We start from the raw sequence: 20,703 nt of genomic DNA on the forward strand, positions 1-20,703 counted from the left end.
AGACACCCAAGAGGTAGGTGTCTAATAGGTTTGTGCTACACACCCAGAGGAAGGTGTCTAACAGGTATGTGTTAGACACCCAAGAGGTAGATGTCTAAAAGGTATGTGCTAGACACCCAAGAGGTAGGTGTCTAACAGGTATGTGCTAGACACCCAAGAGGTAGGTGTCTAACAGGTGTGTGTCAGACACCCAAGAGGTAGGTGTCTAACAGGTATGTGTTAGACGCCCAAGAGGTAGGTGTCTAACAGGTGTGTGTCAGACACCCAAGAGGTAGGTGTCTAACAGGTGTGTGTCAGACACCCAAGAGGTAGGTGTCTAACACGTATGTGTTAGACACCCAAGAGGTAGATGTCTAAAAGGTATGTGCTAGACAGCCAAGAGGTAGGTGTCTAACTGGTATGTGCTAGACACCCAAGAGCTAGGTGTCTAACAGGTATGTGCTAGACACCCAAGAGGTAGGTGTCTAACAGGTATGTGTTAGACACCCAAAAGGTAGATGTCTAACAGGTGTGTGTCAGACACCCAAGAGATACCCAAGAGGTAGATGTCTAAAAGGTATGTGCTACACACCCAAGAGGTAAGTGTCTAACAGGTATGTGCTACACACCCAAGAGGTAGGTGTCTAACAGGTGTGTGTCAGACACCCAAGAGGTAGGTGTCTAACACGTATGTGTTAGACACCCAAGAGGTAGATGTCTAAAAGGTATGTGCTAGACAGCCAAGAGGTAGGTGTCTAACTGGTATGTGCTAGACACCCAAGAGGTAGGTGTCTAACAGGTATGTGCTAGACACCCAAGAGGTAGGTGTCTAACAGGTATGTGTTAGACACCCAAAAGGTAGATGTCTAACAGGTGTGTGTCAGACACCCAAGAGGTAGGTGTCTAACAGGTATGTGTTAGACACCCAAGAGATACCCAAGAGGTAGATGTCTAAAAGGTATGTGCTACACACCCAAGAGGTAAGTGTCTAACAGGTATGTGCTACACACCCAACAGGTGTGTGCTAGACACCCAAGAGGTAGGTGTCTAATAGGTATGTGTTAGAAACCCAAAAGGTAGATGTCTAAAAGGTATGTGTTAGACACCCAAGAGGTAGGTGTCTAACAGGCGTGTGTCAGACACCCAAGAGGTAGGTGTCTAACAGGTATGTGTCAGACACCCAAGAGGTAGGTGTCTAACAGGTATGTGTTAGACACTCAAGAAATACTCAAGAGGTAGATGTCTAAAAGGTATGTGCTAGACACCCAAGAGGTAGGCGTCTAACAGGTATGTGCTACACACCCAAGAGGTAGGTGTCTAACAGGCGTGTGTCAGACACCCAAGAAGTAGATGTCTAACAGGTATGTGTCAGACACCCAAGAGGTAGGTGTCTAACAGGTATGTGTTAGACACTCAAGAGATACCCAAGAGGTAGATGTCTAAAAGGTATGTGCTAGACACCCAAGAGGTAGGCATCTAACAGGTATGTGCTACACACCCAAGAGGTAGGTGTCTAACAGGCGTGTGTCAGACACCCAAGAGGTAGATGTCTAACAGGTATGTGTCAGACACCCAAGAGATACCCAAGAGGTAGGTGTCTAACAGGTATATGCTACACACCCAAGAGGTAGGCGTCTAACAGGTATGTGCTACACACCCAAGAGGTAGGTGTCTAACAGGTATGTGCTACACACCCAAGAGGTAGGTGTCTAACAGGTATGTGCTAGATACCCAAGAGGTAGGTGGCTAACAGGCGTGTGTCAGACACCCAAGAGGTAGGTGTCTAACAGGTGTGTGTCAGACACCCAAGAGGTAGGTGTCTAACAGGTATGTGTTAGACACCCAAGAGGTAGGTGTCTAACAGGTGTGTGTCAGACACCCAAGAGGTAGGTGTCTAACAGGTATGTGTCAGACACCCAAGAGGTAGGTGTCTAACAGGTATGTGTTAGACACCCAAGAGATACCCAAGAGGTAGATGTCTAAAAGGTATGTGCTACACACCCAAGAGGTAAGTGTCTAACAGGTATGTGCTACACACCCAAGAGGTAAGTGTCTAACAGGTGTGTGTCAGACACCCAAGAGGTAGGTGACCAATCAGCAGAGTCCCTGCTGTAGTGCCGTCTATATTTATATACATGATATTGGAAAGGAGTCATAGGTGTGTGTGGCCCCTGTGTGAGGACAGGTCATGGGTTTGTGCCTGCTATGTGTAACAACTGCTTTATGCCAAGGATAGGTACTTATGGGAAGGTAGTGCTACCTGGGGTAATAAGAGCTCTTGGGATGGACTTTGTGGCAGGAACTAAACTGTACATTCATCCCATGCAGAGAAAAAGACAAACGCAGGTTTCCCAGTATCTCCTACCAGTACCATCAAGGGTTCCCAGGTTTGCCCAATAACCAGGAGGTGGACATTGTGTATATACTGAAGTGCGTATACTTTATTTTGCTTCCTCACCTACAGCCTTCAGTTGTCAGCAGCCTTAGGTCGTTATGGGGACACTGAGAATTGTAGTTTAAAAAAACTGCTGGAGGACCACAGAGGTTATTGAATAAAAGGTCACATGTAATGGGCTTCATTCGGGCACCACTAAGACAGCTCAGTGTATATTAGCCTTTTCCAACACTTAATTCACTGTCCTCCTCTAGAGAGAAATGTGTCTAAATGTCATTTACCGTTCAGCACTGTGTTTCACCCTGAGCACTTAATATAATCAGGAATAATTACGTTCTGAGGTCCCCCTAGGCCTCCTCAGCTACGAATGAGGTCCCCCTAGGCCTCCTCAGCTACGAATGAGGTCCCCCTAGGCCTCCTCAGCTACGAAGTGTATAAATCCATGGATCTTTGTGAAGGAGGCTGGTTATGCTTGAGTCAGCATCTGTTTATGATACACTCTGTGATGCTCCTCTGTAGTATGGAGATGATAAAGATGTTCCACAGGCTTAGCTGCTTTCTCCTCTCCAAGGCATGGATCTTGTGCTCCATAACTATACAAGTTTGCTCCTCCTTGGACTCCGGTATGGGCTGCAGCCTGCCCAGTGAGAGCACCACCGGCTCTCTGAGTCGCCCAGGAGATATTATTATAGGAGGAACCTTCCCTATTCATTTGGACAGAGTCTACAATACACTGGATTTCTCCACCAAGCCCCCAGAGCTACAGTGTCAGATGTAAGTGCCATGGTCTTGCCAATGCAGTGTGGTGGTCCATTGATCTCTTTCTATACTCAGGTTCTAGGTTCAGTTCTGGTCAGTGCACTAGTTCTGTATGTTATCCTTGTTTGAGTTTCCTCTGGGGCTTTTAGGGGCAGTCCATGAATATGTCTTATCTGAAGTTCTACTCACTGCAACAGAACATCTGGGGCTTTTAGGGGCAGTCCATGAATATGTCTTATCTGAAGTTCTACTCACTACAACAGACCATCTGGGGCTTTTAGGGGCAGTCCATGAATATGTCTTATCTGAAGTTCTACTCACCGCAACAGACCATCTGGGGCTTGTTTTTTAAAGACAGCAGATAAAAGATAGAACTAAACAATATGCCAGGTAAATATTTGGTGTTACTTGTACTTTTCTGATATGTATCCTGCCCTAGGGGGGCACTGTAACATTGTGGTTGGCCTTGTGGGATAAGTTATAGGCACGGGTTGAGTGGTCCCTGTGTCTTGGGCCTACAAGTTGAACATCATCAGTTTGTGGTTTCTTGCCTTTTTTGTGGGCCTCCACTCTTCCTACCATGAGTTCCACATCTACTACATTTGTTTAGCTTTTTGTCGACCAATCCCTATGCACTCTTTGAATAATGGCGCTCTGTTCCTGGCTAACCATGTCAGATATGAACCTCAGAGCCTACATGAACAATCATGCAAGGTACTACCAGATGTGCCAGTAAGAGACTTATTAGATAACTCAATAAAAGGCACAAGGTTTGCCAAGGTCTAGTAACCTATAGCAACCAATCTGGTGTATGTTTCAGCTGAAAATGAGCAGAGCTGCTAATTTTATGCCGGAGTTTGGCGCTAGGAATATGGGACATTTTGGGCGCAGTGCTGGAAACTTGTACATTGGTTGGAACAGGTCGAAAAGACTCCTTACATCAAGCAGGAATCACCAAACTGCCTGACTGAGGCTACTAACCATGGAATTGTAATACTGATTGTCAAAGAGTCAGTTAAGGATTCAAAGTGTTGGGTTGGGGGGGGCAAACAATAAATCCCCCCCCCCTCTGTCTCTTACCTATACCCTGCAGGAGCTTTCCGTAATTGGCCAAGGCCAAGGATCTTGACACCTGGTAAGGAGTACTCTTTGGTCTTCACCCAGTTACTAGCAAAGCAATGTGACCCAGAGTACTCACGGGGACCACAAGAGTGCAAGGAATGTAATGTGAGGTGATGTGTGTGTGGGGGGCTCACTGCAAGCAGAAGGAATTGGGAAAAGTTGTCAGTGGGAGGAGGAATTCAGGACTGGGGGGCCCCTAAGGTGGCAGCCTAGTTGACACCCCAGTTCAACAATGTATATGTGCTCAGTGTAGCCTTGATGCCCAGTAAATATGGTCAGTATTGTTGTCTGGGGATCTATTGTAATTTGCTCACTGTGTATGAGGTACTCTTGGTCTTCAAAAAATGTAGCAACCAACCAAGCAAACCGTAAGTTAGTAATGGTGTATATACTACAGGTAGTAGGCTTTTCCTAATTTTGCAATTTTGCTTACCCTTTGCAAACGAGGGCACAACTAAGTTGGGGGCTTCTCGGATTAAGGATCCAAAATCTGTCTTACTTATACCCAGCAGAAGCTTTACACCATTGGCCAAGGACATCTTGACACCTGGTAGGGAGTACTCTTTGGTCTTCACCCAGTTACTAGCAAAGCAATGTGACCCAGAGTACTCATGGGGACCACTAGAGTGCAAGGAATGTAACGTGAGGTGATGTGTGTGGGGGGGGGGGGGCTCACTGCAAGCAGAAGGAATTGGGAAAAGTTGGCGGTGGGAGGAGGAATTCAGGACTGGGGGGCAGCCTAGTTGACACCCCAGTTTGACAATGTATATGTGCTCAATGTAGCCTTGATGCCCAGTAAATATGGTCAGTATTGCTGCCTGGGGATCTATTGTGATTTATTCACTGTGTATGAGGAACGCTTGGTCTCCAAAAAGTGTAGAGACCAACCAACCAAGCCTTAATTTAGTAATGGTGTAAATACTACAGGTAGTAGGCTTTTGCTATTTTGCTTATCCTTTGCAAACAACTAAGTTGGGGGCTCCTTGGTGAGTGGCGAGAGAAACATCAGATGGGAATACCAATGAGGATACTAAGTGACGCCCTACTCTTCATTTCCTTCTGTGCCTCCATGCCAGGTTTGGGGTTGAGTATTACCAGAGCATGCAGGCCTTTATATTCGCTGTAGAGGAGATCAATTCCGATCCTGAGCTTCTCCCCAACGTGACGTTGGGCTTTCGGATCTTTGATACCTGTACGACGTTGCGGCGAGCGGCACAAGGGGCTTTATGGATGCTCTCTCAAGGCCAAGAGATCACCCCCAATTATTATTGTCACCAGGAGGCACCCCTTGCCGGTATCATTGGGGACTGTGGCTCGACTCGCTCAATTCTTATCTCCCATATCTTGGGACTGTACCGATACCCACAGGTAAGAGACCGTTCCTTATGAGCCATCTTTTGCTTTCCAAATGGTATAGCTGTGTTTCTCTCAAACAAAAATAATTCAACATCTATCGATCTATCTATCCATCTATCTATCTAACCATCTATTTATCTATCTATCTTTCTATCTATGTATCTATCTATCATCTATCTATCTATGTATCTATGTATCTATCTATCTATCTATCTATCTTTCTATCTATGTATCTATCTATCATCTATCTATCTATCTATGTATCTATCTATCTAACCATCTATCTATCTATCTATCTATCTATATTTCTATCTATCATCTATCTATGTATCTATCTATCCATCTATGTATCTATCTATCTACCTATGTATCTATCTATCTATGTATCTATCTATCTATCATCTATCTATCTATCTGTCTATCTATGTATCTATCTATTTATCTATCTATTATCTATCTATATAACCATCTGTCTATCTATCTAACCATCCATCTATCTATCATTCTATCTATCTAACCATCTATCTATCTATCTATCTATCATCTATCTATCTATCTATCTATCATCTATCTATCTAACCATCTATCTATCATCTATCTATCTATCTATCTGTCATCTATCATCATTTGTCATAAGTTCATAATTCCCCAGCCTTAAATGTTCTTTTTTTGTTAGCCTCCACTGAGGTTATTCCACTCTACCACTATAACTTCTTCTTCTACCCTATTGTACCTTTTTAGATCAGTTATTTGGCAACCAACCCCATCTTAAGCGAACGTGACCTGTTTCCTTCCTTTTTTCGCACCATCCCTAGTGATGAATATCAAATGAGAGGCCTGGCCCAGTTGGTCCTCCATTTTGGTTGGACTTGGGTTGGCCTTTTAGCCAATGATGATGACTACGGTCAGTTTGGACTTCAGATCGTAAAGCAGGAGCTAATGAATGCTGGGGTTTGTGTGGCCTTCTCCGAGAATATATTGACGGGTCAGCCGGATAGGAATGCTCCTCACCTTGTCCAGGTGATTAGAGAGTCAACCACAAAGGTTGTAGTAGTAATAGCCTCTGATTCTGACTTTGTTATTGTGGTGGAAGAGTTGTTCAGGAAGAACGTGACTGGGAATATCTGGGTGGCCAGTGAAGCTTGGGCAGCTTCTACTCTACTCTCCCAACAACGTTTCCAAGCTGTTTTAGTGGGCGCCGTTGGTTTCGCCATACACAGTAGACAAATGCCAACATTTACCAAGTATCTCCACACCCTCATGTCATCGAAATATCCTAATGATTCCTTCATTGGGGAATTTTGGGAGCAAACATTCTCGTGTAAGTGGCTCAGTCAGAAGGAACTGATTCGGGGAGCTACGACACCGCTGTGTACGGGGAATGAGAAGCTGGAGAGCATCCTTCCTATAGAAGATCAGAGAGTATCCTTCAATGTATACACGGCTGTTTATGCCATTGCCTGGGCCCTTCATAATTTGCTCCATTGTAAACCTGGAATGGGACCGCTGTATCATGCCATCTGTGCCAACATCACATCATTTCTTCCTTGGCATGTAAGCAGCTATTCCCACACCCAATCATTATCATTCATTCACTTCTTCTTATTGATCATTTACCTTTCTGCATAATTTTTATACTTTACTTTACAGCTTCTCTACCATATGAAAAATGTATACTTCAAGGCTAAAGATGGCAGAGAAGTATTTTTTGATGCAGAAGGGAACCCCCCAGCTGTCTACGACATTGTGAATTGGCGCCTGGATGCCACGGGGGCACTGGAGCAGTTTACTGTTGGCAGTTACGACCTAAATGCCCCTGATGGGAAGATGCTAAAGGTAGACAGCGATGCTATCACATGGGCCAATAATGATACTCAGGTACTGAACTAGTATAATATATAAAAAATGGAGTAACAGTCACCCTGCTATAGTTCCAGGGGTACCCAGGGCACAAATAAGCACTCACCCTAAATCTCCCCCTAACTGGCCTTCAGGCTGGGCCCCCTTAGCCCATAACAAGGTAGAAACATTGGGGTAACAGTCACCCCGCTATAGTTCCAGGGGTACCCAGGGCACAAATAAGCACTCACCCCAAATCCCCCCTAACTGGCCTTCAGGCTGGGCCCCCTTAGCCCATAACAAGGTTACAGATATATAGAAACATTGGGGTAACAGTCACCCTGCTCTAGTTCCAGGGGTACCCAGGGCAAAAATAAGCACTCACCCCAAATCCCCCCCTAACTGGCCTTCAGGCTGGGCCCCCTTAGCTCATAACAAGGTTACAGATATATAGAAACATTGGGGTAACAGTCACCCCGCTATAGTTCCAGGGGTACCCAGGGCACAAATAAGCACTCACCCCAAACCCTCCCCTAACTGGCCTTCAGGCTGGGCCCCCTTAGCCCATAACAAGGTTACAGATATATAGAAACATTGGGGTAACAGTCACCCCGCTATAGTTCCAGGGGTACCCAGGGCACAAATGAGCACTCACCCCAAATCTCCCCCTAACTGGCCTTAAGGCTGTGTCCCCTTAGCCCATAACAAGGTTACAGATATATAGAAACATTGGGGTAACAGTCACCCGCTATAGTTCCAGGGGTACCCAGGGCACAAATAAGCACTCACCCCAAATCTCCCCCTAACTGGCCTACAGGCTGGGCCCCCTTAGCCCATAACAAGGTTACAGATATATAGAAACATTGGGGTAACAGTCACCCCGCTATAGTTCCAGGGGTACCCAGGGCACAAATAAGCACTCACACCAAATCCCCCCCTAACTGGCCTTCAGGCTGGGCCCCCTTAGCCCATAACAAGGTTACAGATATATAGAAACATTGGGGTAACAGTCACCCCGCTATAGTTCCAGGGGTACCCAGGGCACAAATGAGCACTCACCCCAATCTCCCCCTAACTGGCCTTCAATCTTGGCCCCCTTAGCCCATAACAGGGTTACAGATATATAGAAACATTGGGGTAACAGTCACCCCGCTATACCTCCAGGGGTACCCAGGGCACAAATGAGCACTCACCCCAATCTCCCCCTAACTGGCCTTCAGGCTGGGCCCCCTTATTTGGCACTAAAGTTCCGACTGGCCGTCACTGTATTTAATGTATTTTTGGTGCCACAGCATCTGCCCCTCACTGTATAATGTATTTATGATCTGAAGTAATTGTTCCTTGAAGTACAAGTGCATGCTATATATATATCCCTTTACTGTACAAGCTAATTCAAGATAATGGATTGCTAATATGGATTACTATATTTCTATAGGTCCCCCTTTCCAAGTGCAGCCCAAGTTGTCCTCCTGGATTTCACAAGGTGATAGTGCCGGAGAAACCTCAGTGCTGCTACGTTTGCTCGCGGTGCCCCCTGGGACAGATTTCAAGCCAAACAGGTACATTAAAATCAGGTTTGTGACATCTGGGAAAACACATTTCTAAAGTAAAATATTGAGTTTGAACTTTTCCTGCAGATGCTGCGGAATGCCATCCATGTTCCTGGGACACATGGCCCAATCTACAGCAGGACAGATGCCTACCAAGGCCTACAGAGTTCCTTTCCTATGGAGATCCTTTGGGTTACAGCTTAGCAGCCATTTCCATCTCTTCCACACTTGCCCCACTTGTCGTTCTCAGAATTTTTATTTGTAATAATAAAACCCCAATAGTCCGAGCCAACAACTACTCCCTTAGCTGCCTTCTCCTGCTTTCCCTGTTCCTCTGTTTCCTTTGCTCTTTGGGGTTCATTGGTTACCCACAGCCTGAAAAGTGCCTTCTGCGCCAGGTGGCATTTGGGATGGTTTTTGCCCTCTGCATCTCCTGTGTTCTGGCCAAAACCATCACTGTTGTCATTGCCTTTAATGCAACCAAACCCGGCAGCAGGTTAAGAAAGTGGACAGGGGTGAAAGTGTCCTACAACCTCCTTGTATTTTGTGTATTTATTCAGTTATGTGTGTGCACAGTGTGGCTAACCCTTTCTCCTCCCTTCCATGAACTTGACACTGACACACAACCTGGAATTATTATTGCTAATTGCAATGAAGGCTCTCCCGCAGCTTTCTGGTGCATGCTGGGATACCTTGGTCTCTTGGCCACCATCAGTTTCATTGTTGCCTTCTTGGCCAGACGCCTCCCTGACAGTTTCAATGAAGCCAAATATATCACATTCAGTATGTTGGCTTTCCTCAGTGTGTGGGTGTCCTTTATCCCAGCCTATCTCAGTGCCCGGGGCATGTATACTGTGGCAATGGAGGTCTTTGCCATCCTTTCTTCCAGTTGGGCTTTGTTGGGCTGTATCTTTGTGCCAAAATGTTTTATTGTAATTTTTAGACCCACCAAGAACTCCAAAGAACAGGTATTGGGCAGAGTCAGAGGCAAAAAATAATCTCCCAAATAGTGATGTGTGGGTTGACCTCAAAATTTGAGTGGCTTTGTGTTGAAATTTTGTGGGTTCGGGTTGGGTGCTGGTCAGACTGGGGAAGTTCACTTCTCCTCTGATCCAGAAAATTCCCTTTCTTGGAATCAGAGGCATGAAGAGAAGTAGAGTACAGAGTTGGAAGACACAATATGGGTTGGGTGCAGGTCCTGCAATGGCAATATTTTTACAGGTTCGGCGGGGGTATGGGTTAAGGTTTTGGGGGTTAGGGTTGGGCGCAGGTTGATTTTTTCCTGACCCACACATCACTATTTCGAAACGGGGTGTAATCTGGTGTATCTGGTGTATTGCATGGTCAACCCCTCTCTCTATGTGGGAACGAAGAGGAGATATAGATGGAAAGGCTGGGAGAATAAAGAGGTTGAGTAAGGACAAGATGGTGGACCTATGCACTAAGGGTTTCTGCTAAGCCCCTCCCATACTGATATGATAACACAAAAGGAAGACTTTGCACAGACATTTATGTTTCTAACCCATTTATGGCCAGATGTGTCCTGCAGAGTTATTCCCCATTCAACTTGCTATCAACAAAATCCATACTTCATTGGAGAAAAAAAAAATCACAAAAATGGTTTGTACCAGCAATTTATTTCCAGAAATAAAAAGTATATGTTGAATCTTGAATAAATGAATATAATGAATATAATAAATATATTTGTTTAACTTGCTCTCAATTATTTTGTCATTACGTATTTGGCAAAGAGGAAATAGCGGTGGCATGGTCCTTAGTGGTTTCTTTGTTATAATGTTAAAATGTTAGCAAAAGTGTGATACAATCCCTTGTGAGGAGCACCCAATGGCCCTTGGGTGCCACATGGGACACAGAGAAAATCAAAGTAAATAGATGCCAAGGACCTGGGTTCAATGCCTGAATAAAGGATTTCCTGTAAACTCCTGGGTGTAATCTAAATTACTAATTTTGACTGCTTTCCTGGTTTCTGACCCTTTGACTGGTTTCTGACCCTTTGACTGGTTTCTGACCCTTTGGTTAGTTTCTGGCCCTTTGACTGGTTTCTGACCCTTTGTCTGGTTTCTGACCCTTTGACTTGTTTCTGACCCTTTGACCTGTTTCTGACCCTTTGTCTGGTTTCTGACCCTTTGTCTGGTTTCTGACCCTTTGACTGGTTTCTGAGCCTTTGGCTGGTTTCTGACCCTTTGGTTGGTTTCTGACCCTTTGGCTTGTTTCTGACCCTTTGGCTGGTTTCTGACCCTTTGGTTGGTTTCTGACCCTTTGGTTGGTTTCTGGCCCTTTTGATGGTTTCTGACCCTTTGGCTGGTTTCTGACCCTTTGGTTGGTTTCTGACCCTTTGGTTGGTTTCTGACCCTTTGGATGGTTTCCGACCCTTTGGATGGTTTCTGACCCTTTTGATGGTTTCTGACCCTTTGACTGGTTTCTGACCCTTTGGTTGGTTTCTGACCCTTTGGTTGGTTTCTGACCCTTTGACTGGTTTCTGACCCTTTGTCTGGTTTCTGACCCTTTGACTTGTTTCTGACCCTTTGACTGGTTTCTGAGCCTTTGGCTGGTTTCTGACCCTTTGGTTGGTTTCTGACCCTTTGGCTTGTTTCTGACCCTTTGGCTGGTTTCTGACCCTTTGGTTGGTTTCTGACCCTTTGGTTGGTTTCTGGCCCTTTTGATGGTTTCTGACCCGTTGGGTGGTTTCTGACCCTTTGGTTGGTTTCTGACCCTTTGGTTGGTTTCTGACCCTTTGGATGGTTTCCGACCCTTTGGATGGTTTCTGACCCTTTGGCTGGTTTCTTGGCCTGTGATTGGTTTCTGGCCCTTTGGCTGGTTTCTGGCCCTTTGGCTGGTTTCTGACCCTTTGGTTGGTTTCTGACCCTTTGGCTTGTTTCTGACCCTTTGGCTGGTTTCTGACCCTTTTGTTGGTTTCTGACCCTTTGGTTGGTTTCTGACCCTTTTGATGGTTTCTGACCCTTTGGGTGGTTTCTGACCCTTTGGTTGGTTTCTGACCCTTTGGTTGGTTTCTGACCCTTTGGATGGTTTCCGACCCTTTGGATGGTTTCTGACCCTTTGGCTGGTTTCTTGGCCTGTGATTGGTTTCTGGCCCTTTGGCTGGTTTCTGACCCTTTGGTTGGTTTCTGACCCTTTGGCTGGTTTCTGACCCTTTGGTTGGTTTCTGACCCTTTTGCTGGTTTCCAACCCTTTGGTTGGTTTCCAACCCTTTGACTGGTTTCTGACCCTTTGTCTGGTTTCTGACCCTTTGGTTGGTTTCTGACCTTTTGGCTGGTTTCTGACCCTTTGGTTGGTTTCTGACCCTTTGGCTGGTTTCTGACCCATTTGTTGGTTTCTGACCCTTTTGTTGGTTTCTGACCCTTTGGCTGGTTTCTGCCACTTTGGCTGGTTTCTGACTCTTTGATTGGTTTCTGACCCTTTGGCTGGTCTCTGGCCCTTTGGCTGGTTTCTGACACTTTGATTGGTTTCTGACCCTTTGGCTGGTTTCTGGCTCTTTGGCTGGTCTCTGACCCTTTGGTTGGTTTCTGACCCTTTGGCTGGTTTCTGACCCTGCTGACGACCTGTGCCTGGAATACGACTCTTTAGGTCCTCAGGGTTTCTCATGATACACCTAGTTCTCAATGAACTGAATCTGGTCCATTATCTCCATTCACTTCAAGTATATCCTAAAAATGCCCCATACCGGTGCAGAATTATGGCTGAAACTAAACAAAGTCGCCTTTATTGGCAAGGGGTAAGAGCAGATCTTGGCTACTCAGAATATATTCCAACACAAACTCATGAAAGGAAGCCAACTGGACTGGAAAAAGTACTGTATGTTGCCAGGAACATATGATGGTGAGAGATGAATATATTTATATATAAAGTGGAATTATCTCAACCACAACAATAGGATCATTAGTTTCCACCATCACAGGTATATTATCTTTTATCATTTGATTATGGGAAGAAATCCATACAATATTTGGTAAGACAACAGCTAAATGGGCAGAGGTATGAGCAGATGTTGGGAAATCCTTGCCGACTTTACACATAGGGAAGGGGGGTTGAGCTATAATTGACTATTTGGTAGCCTCTTTGTGGACTGGAAGCCTATAGAAGGCTCTGTTTGGCTTTACAATGGGTTTTATGCAACCAAAACTTGCCTCCTAACCAGAAATTAATAAATGAGCATCTACTGTTGCTCATGAACCACTGGTTGGGGATCACTGCCATTAACGGTCACAATTTAGTGATGGGGGGCTGTTTGGGCCTCTGTGTATCTGACATGGCAGGACCTTTTTTGAAACTCATTCTGGACCTGCACACTAAGACCTTCTCTTGTCTCACTACCTGCCATAGCCTTTGTTACCAACCTTACATGTTCTTTTACTTCACCAACTACTATCTTCTCTTCACCACTTTCCATCAACTTCTTCTGCTGCACAATATTTCTTTACTTTGTCTCTCGTCTAACGGCTTCTTCTACTTCTGCCTCTGCCATCATCTCCCTTTCCTGTTCGACATCATCTTACCTTTCAGCTGACCATCTCCCTGGCTAATTTGACCTCCTACCTCTTGCCTGCCATGTACCTCATCTTCTGCCTATAGTCACTTCTTTACCACTTCTGCCAACATGTTGGCATGGCAAACAGAGACAGCCATAAATTACAATTGAATCTCTTGAAATGTTGTCCATTTTAATGAATCAGAAAGCCAAGTAGTCCTGCTGCTTGTATCTCAAAAATAGATGAAAAGTATCTGTGTTTGTATATCATGATGTTACATAGTTAGTTACATAGTTACATAGTTACATAGGGTTGAAAAAAGACCAGTGTCCATCAAGTTCAACCCAGCACACCTAACCCACACCTACCAATCTATACACTCACATACATAAACTATAAATACAACCACTAGTACTAACTGTAGATATTAGTATCACAATAGCCTTGGATATTATGATGTGGGCTTGTATGGAAGGGGGTCAAGTGATATCCTTACCTGCCCCATCTGCTTTGCCTGAAGAGCGCATCTCTAGCAGTAACGTTGCCTGTAGAGGATGGAAAAACCCAATATTCTCCTACAATACAGAACCCTCTTAGTTAGCAGAGCCCTCGCTAAAGTGTTGACGGAACTAAAACGTAACTCTCTGTTCTGTTCAGTAAAAACTGTTAAATAAACTGGGAACCAGTGGTTCTTAAACAGGAACTGATTTATTGAAGAGCAACAATGGCAATAAAGTGCACTGGAAGGTTTCTATATTTGCCACACAAGTAGCTTCTGCTCTTTATCAAGCACACATTGGAGGTTAATTAGGTTCATATCACACCCAAGACATACAGATATTCCTTAAGCTTTTCTACTGGAATGTACTCTACCCTGAGCCCTTTGAGTATAATTCAAAGTATGTCCATTATAAAAACCCACTGTGGAATGTGTTGGTGCTTTATAAATACATGTTAATAATAATAGTAATAATTTCTACTGGAATTTTGCAAATCAATTTTTACTATTTTCGACTTCTGCCTTTGCTCATAAGATGTTCTCTGGCATTCTTATTGGGTCTGAAAATCACAATGAAACATTTTGGCACAAAGATACAGACTACCATAGCCCAACTGGAAGACAGGATGGCAAAGACCTCCATTGCCACAGTATACATGCCCCGGGCACTGAGATAGGCTGGGATAAAGGACACCCACACACTGAGGAAAGCCAACATACTGAATGTGATCAATTTGGCTTCATTGAAACTGTCAGGGAGGCGTCTGGCCAGGAAGGCAACAATGAAACTGATGGAGGCCAAGAGTCCAAGGTATCCCAGCATGCACCAAAAGGCTGTGGGTGAGCCTTCATTACAGTTGATGATGATGACTCCTTGTTGATTGTCATTGTCAAGTTCTGAGAAGGGAGGATAAAAGAGCAACCATACTGTACAAATGCCTATTTGAATAATGACACAAAATACAATCACACAATAGGAAACCTTAATCCCAGACCACTTCCTTAACCTGCTGCCGGGTTTGGTTGCATTAAAGGCAATGACAACAGTGATGGTTTTGGCCAGAACACAGGAGATGCAGAGGGCAAAAACCATCCCAAATGCCACCTGCCGAAGAAGACATTGTGCAGGTTTTGGGTAACCAATGAACCCTAAAGAGCAAAGGAAACAGAGGAACAGGGAAAGCAGGAGAAGGCAACTAAGGGAGTAGTTGTTGGCTCGGACTATTGGTGTCTTTTTGAAAAAATAAAAAACTCCCAAAATAACAAGTGTTATTAAAGATGAGAAGACTGCTGTGGCTGCTAAACTGTACCCCAAAGGATCTCTATAGGAAAGGAACTCTGTAGGCCTTGGTAGGCATCTGTCCTGGTGAAGATTGGGCCACGTGTCCCAGGAACATGGAAGACATTCTACAGCATCTGGAGAACAACATCCAAGTCAAATATTTCATATGTCATATGTATGGTACTCTAACCCAAAGCTGAATTGTTTTCATTACCTGTTTGGTTTGAAATCTGCCCCTGGGGACACGGGGCACACTCGTAGCAGCAAGGGGGCTTTCCTGGTACTGCTACCATTCTATATCCCGAGGGACAACTTGGGCTGCACTTGGATAAAGGAATCTGTGGATAGTATAACTGGATTATTAGGTATGACTGAACTAGACAACTCTATCAATATCACAGGTGAAGAAAACATTGAAGAATGAAATTACCTTCTTTCCATCTTCCTTATTGGCCCATGTAATGGTGGCACTGTCTACTTTCAAAGGGTTCCCATCTGTGGTATTCAAGTCATAACTCCCAACCACAACCTGTTCCAGAGCGCCCTTGGCATTCACCTGCCAATTCACAATGTCATAGATGGCCGGTGGGTTCCCCTTTGAATTAAAAAAGAGTCGCCTCCCATCTTTGGTCTTGAAGTTCACATTTTTAATGTAGTAGAAAAGCTGGAAAAACATATAATGGAAAAAAAAAGGTCAACGGCAACAGGCTTATGAATTACAGAAGAGGTGGATCTATAGCAGGGATCCCCAACCAGTGGCTCGGGGTAACATGTTGCTCCCCAACTCCTTGGATGTTGCTCTCAGTGTCCCCAAACCAGGGAGTTATTTTTGAATTCCTGACTTGGGGGCAAGTTTTGGTTGAATAAAAACAAGATTTCCTACCAAATAAAGCCCCCTGTAAGCTGATAGGGTGCATAGAGACTGCCTAATAGCCAATCACAGCCCTTATTTGGCACCTCCGTGAACTTTTATGATGTGTTTGTTGCTCCCCAAGTCTTTTTACATTTGACTGTGGCTCATGAGTAAGAAAGGTTGGGGATCCCTGATCTATAGTATTACTCCATGTCATGGTTCTTTAGAGTATGGAATCCTGTTGGGTCTATTTGTAATTGTGTATTAGGAAAAAGTAATCTCTTACTTGCCAGGGCTGAAATGATGACATGCTGGGGCAGTTACCATGATGGAATAGATCAGTTCCAAGTTTATCGTAAAGCAAATGCTGCAGGGCCCATGCAATGGCATAAACAGCAGTGTAAACATTCAGAGATACTCGATGGTTTTCTCCAAAAGCATCAGCTTCAAGTTGTTCATCTCCCGTACATCCTTGAATTGAAGAGTTGCCGATTCGTTGGCCAGAATTCCACTTACATGAAAATGTTTTCTCCCAAAATTCCCTTAGAAAGGAATCATTCAAATCTTTTAATGGATGAAGACCGCTGAGGTATGTTGTAAACCCCGGCACTTTCCCACCATGGATGGCAAAGCCAATGGTTCCCACTAATACTTTTTGGAATCGCTTGTCAGAGAGTAGAGTAGACGTTGCCCAACCCTCGCTGGCCACCCATATAATCCCAGTCAAATTCTGCATAACAAGCTCTTCCACCACCATAACAAAGTCAGGATCGCTAGCTATAGCCACCACAACCTTGGCAGTTGAACGTTTAATGACCTGGACAATGTCCGGAGCATTCTTATTAGTCTCACCAGTCAGGATTTTTTCTATAAAGGCTATACAAACCCCAGAAGAAGATAATTCCTGTTTTACGACCTGAATTCCGTATTGACCATAGTCATCATTGCTGACCACGACACCAACCCAAGACCAGCCGAAGTGAGAGACCAGCTGAGCAAGCCCTTTCATCTGCAACTCATCACTAGGGATGGTACGGAAAAAGGATGGAAAGAGGTTGCGGTTGCTGAGAATGGAGCTGGTTGCAAAATAACTGATCTGAAAAGGTAAAATAAAATCGGACATTTTTGTACGGTTTGTCCTATCTCTAAAACCATAAGCCGTAACGAACCAACACCAGTAATAAGGGGCAAAAGAGCAGAATAGCAATTTATTGGTGCATTTTAATCTAAACGGTACAGTAAACATTAAGGTCCATGGGCTAGATGTGGCCTTCAAGAGATCTTGATGGCCTCCATTATGAACAAGATCTCTATGGAGCCTTTTGTATGATCTAGACCAGTGGTTCTCAACCTTCCTAATGCCGTGACCCTTTCATACAGTTCCTCATGTTGTGGTGACCCCCAACCATAAAATATGTGTTTTCCCATGGTCTTAGGCGACCCCTGTGAAAGGGTCGTTCAACCCCCAAAGGGGTCCCGACCCACAGGTTGAGGAACGCTGATTTAGAACCATTTGGCCCAGAAATGTGCAAATAACTGGCTTATGGGAGAGAAAATGTTGGACGGCTACGTCTTAGATTAAAAGAGACGTACCTCCATATATAATAAAATGCCCTACGTTTGCCCAGGAGCAGTAACCCATAGCAACCAATAAGATGCTTGCTAAACAGGTGACTAGCTGCTACCTGCTGATTGGTTGCTATAGGTGATAAGAAGTGTAGAGAAATGTAACTTCACCTGTGGGTATCGGTACAGTCCTAAGATTTGGGCCATCAGAATGGACTGGGTGGAGCCAGATTCACCAACGATACCACCCAGGGGTGCCCCTTCCTGACAGCGGAAGTTGGGGGTGGTTTCTTGTCTTTCCGAAAGCATCCAAAGTACCCCCAGCATTGCTCTCCGTATGGAAATACATGTATCTAGGATCTGGAAGCCCAATGTAATGTTAGGAAGGAGCTCGAGATCCGCGTTAATCTGATCCACTGCAAATACGAAGGCCTGCATGGTCTGGTAATACTCAGGGGAAAACCTGGCGTAAAAGCACAACATAAAGTTAAAGGGGAACTCCACCCAAACACAACTTAAGAAAAGTAAACATAATTTTTCAATCAATAATAATCGATAATCAATTAACTTTGCAATATACTGTACGTACATTAAAAAAATCATGATGTTTAATGTAATAATATGGTTTGGAACAGTTCCCTAAGCCCCACCCCCTGTTCCCCTGCTGGTCCGGCTGACTACTTTGAGACTCAGATAAAATGTAACAGTAGTCGCCAGTCCTCAGCCTGCACCCTCCTAATCCCACAATTCCCTGCTGCACACATGATGTCAATAAGGAAAGGAACATCCCATTGCAATGCATTGTGGGTAATGTAGTTCCTGCAGGCTGTCAGTAGTGCAAACTGCTGTCTGTGCCTTGAGATAGGATATCTGACCCACAGAGCTAAGATCTCAGTGAATAAGAGAGCTCTGTGCAGGCTGCAAGATGGGGACTGTGGTGAATGAAGGCACAAGGTAGGGAGAGATCTACAGCCAGTTGGAACACTGAGCTCCATGCTAGAGGCGTGTAATAGGGCCCAGATAACACTGGACTCAAATGGGGGAGATGGAATTGGCAAATAATGGAAAGCTGTCAGTGGTAATAAATTCACTGGGGCTGTACAGTACCCTAGTATCTTTATATGTCTCTACTGTCACCATTTTGTTCTACTGTTTCCATTATTTTCCTACTGTCAACTTCTCTTTCTGACTATTTCCATTTTTTCCTACTGCCACCATCTTGTACTAGTCTCCATCTTTCTCTGTTACCACCATCTTGTCCTACTATTTCTATATATCCCTACTGTCACCATCTTATTCTACTGTCTTTATCTTGTTCTACTGTCACCATTTTGTCTTACTGTCTCCATCTTGTTCTACTGTCACCCTCTTCCAATGTTGTCATGATCTGGTCCTACTATTTCCATCTATCCCTACTGTCACCATCTTGTCCTACTGTCACCATCTTGTCTTACTGTCTCCATCTTGTTCTACTGACACCCTCTTCCAATGTTGTCATGATCTGGTCCTACTATTTCCATCTATCCCTACTGTCACCATCTTGTCCTACTGTCACCATCTTGTCTTACTGTCTCCATCTTGTTCTACTGTCACCCTCTTCCAATGTTGTCAGGATCTGGTCCTACTATTTCCATCTATCCCTACTGTCACCATCTTGTCCTACTGTCACCATCTTGTCTTACTGTCTCCATCTTGTTCTACTGTCACCCTCTTCCAATGTTGTCAGGATCTGGTCCTACTATTTCCATCTATCCCTACTGTCACCATCTTGTCTTACTGTCTCCATCTTGTTCTACTGTCACCCTCTTCCAATGTTGTCAGGATCTGGTCCTACTTTTTCCATCTATCCCTACTGTCACCATCTTGTCTTACTGCCTCCATCTTCCATCTTGTTCTACTGTCACCATCTTCCAATGTTGTTATGATCTGGTCCTACTATTTCCATCTATCCCTACTGTCACCATCTTGTCTTACTGCCTCCATCTTCCATCTTGTTCTACTGTCACCATCTTCCAATGTTGTCATGATCTGGTCCCCCTATTTCCATCTATCCCTAGTGTCACCATCTTGTCTTACTGTCTCCATCTTGTTCTACTGTCACCATCTTGTCTTAGTGCCTTCATATTATTCTACTGTCTCCATCTTGTTCTACTGTCACCCTCTTCCAATGTTGTCATGTTCTGGTCCTATTCTTTCCATCTATTCCTACTGTCACCATCTTGTTTTACTGTCTCCATCTTATTCTACTGTCTCTATCTTGTTCTACTGTCACCATCTTCCAATGTTGTCATGATCTGGTCCTACTATTTCCATCTATCCCTACTGTCACCATCTTGTCTTACTGTCTCAATTTGTTCTACTGTCTCCATCTTCCAATGTTGTCATGATCTTGACCTACTATTTCTATCTTTCCCTGCTGTCACAGGATTCACATGATGAGTTATCTTTCATTGCCTGTTAAGACTGAACTCGAGCATAAATATATAACTTACTGTGATGTCTGACACTGAAGTTCCAAGGGTTTGCTGGTGAAATTGAAGCCGTAGTAGAGTCTGTCCAAGTGAATCGGAAAGGTACCCCCTATGATAATATCTCCTGGGCGGCTCAGATAGCCCCTTATGCTCTCACCAGGCAGGCTGCAACTGATCTTGGAGTGGAAAGAGGCACAAACCTCTATGACCAAAGTACATAAAATCCATACTTTAGAGAGGATGAATGAAACAAATATGTAGAACACCTCCATATTGCAGAGAACCATGCCTAATGTAGAAAGAACTGGCTGCCTCTGTGTCTCGCTGACAAGCAATGTTACTACTCAGTCGTTACAGTGAACTCCGGGATGGGCTTGGGGATCATGCTTTATACTACCTGTAGCTAAGCAGCCCAAGGGGAATACAGGTTTTAATTGTGCTTAATTAGCCAAAGCTAATTGTCACTGAGTATTAGCTAGAATCAAGTGCATAATGGTGCAGATGTGCCAATTATACAATAACAT

The 20,703-nt window shown here is 44.4% G+C and overlaps 2 protein-coding genes across 2 annotated transcripts; one reads left to right on the top strand and one right to left on the bottom strand.

The window, feature by feature from the left end:
* The first annotated feature begins 1,525 nt into the window (after window positions 1-1,525).
* On the top strand, window positions 1,526-9,998 carry LOC116409580 (extracellular calcium-sensing receptor-like). The gene is made up of 8 exons (XM_031898306.1): window positions 1,526-1,569; window positions 2,308-2,409; window positions 2,894-3,148; window positions 5,332-5,623; window positions 6,353-7,033; window positions 7,262-7,489; window positions 8,886-9,009; window positions 9,088-9,998. The coding sequence occupies exons 1-8, from the start codon at window positions 1,526-1,528 to the stop codon at window positions 9,996-9,998; spliced, it is 2,637 nt and encodes an 878-aa protein (XP_031754166.1).
* A 4,514-nt stretch (window positions 9,999-14,512) lies between these two features.
* Window positions 14,513-20,466, bottom strand: LOC105946966 (extracellular calcium-sensing receptor). The gene is made up of 6 exons (XM_012960334.2): window positions 20,201-20,466; window positions 17,880-18,171; window positions 16,429-17,238; window positions 15,720-15,953; window positions 15,504-15,627; window positions 14,513-15,423 (listed from the first exon to the last, which is right to left on the bottom strand). The coding sequence occupies exons 1-6, from the start codon at window positions 20,464-20,466 to the stop codon at window positions 14,513-14,515; spliced, it is 2,637 nt and encodes an 878-aa protein (XP_012815788.1).
* Between the last annotated feature and the right edge of the window lie 237 nt (window positions 20,467-20,703).

Source organism: Xenopus tropicalis, chromosome 3 (assembly GCF_000004195.4).
Source record: "Xenopus tropicalis strain Nigerian chromosome 3, UCB_Xtro_10.0, whole genome shotgun sequence".
Taxonomy (NCBI): Eukaryota; Metazoa; Chordata; class Amphibia; order Anura; family Pipidae; genus Xenopus; species Xenopus tropicalis.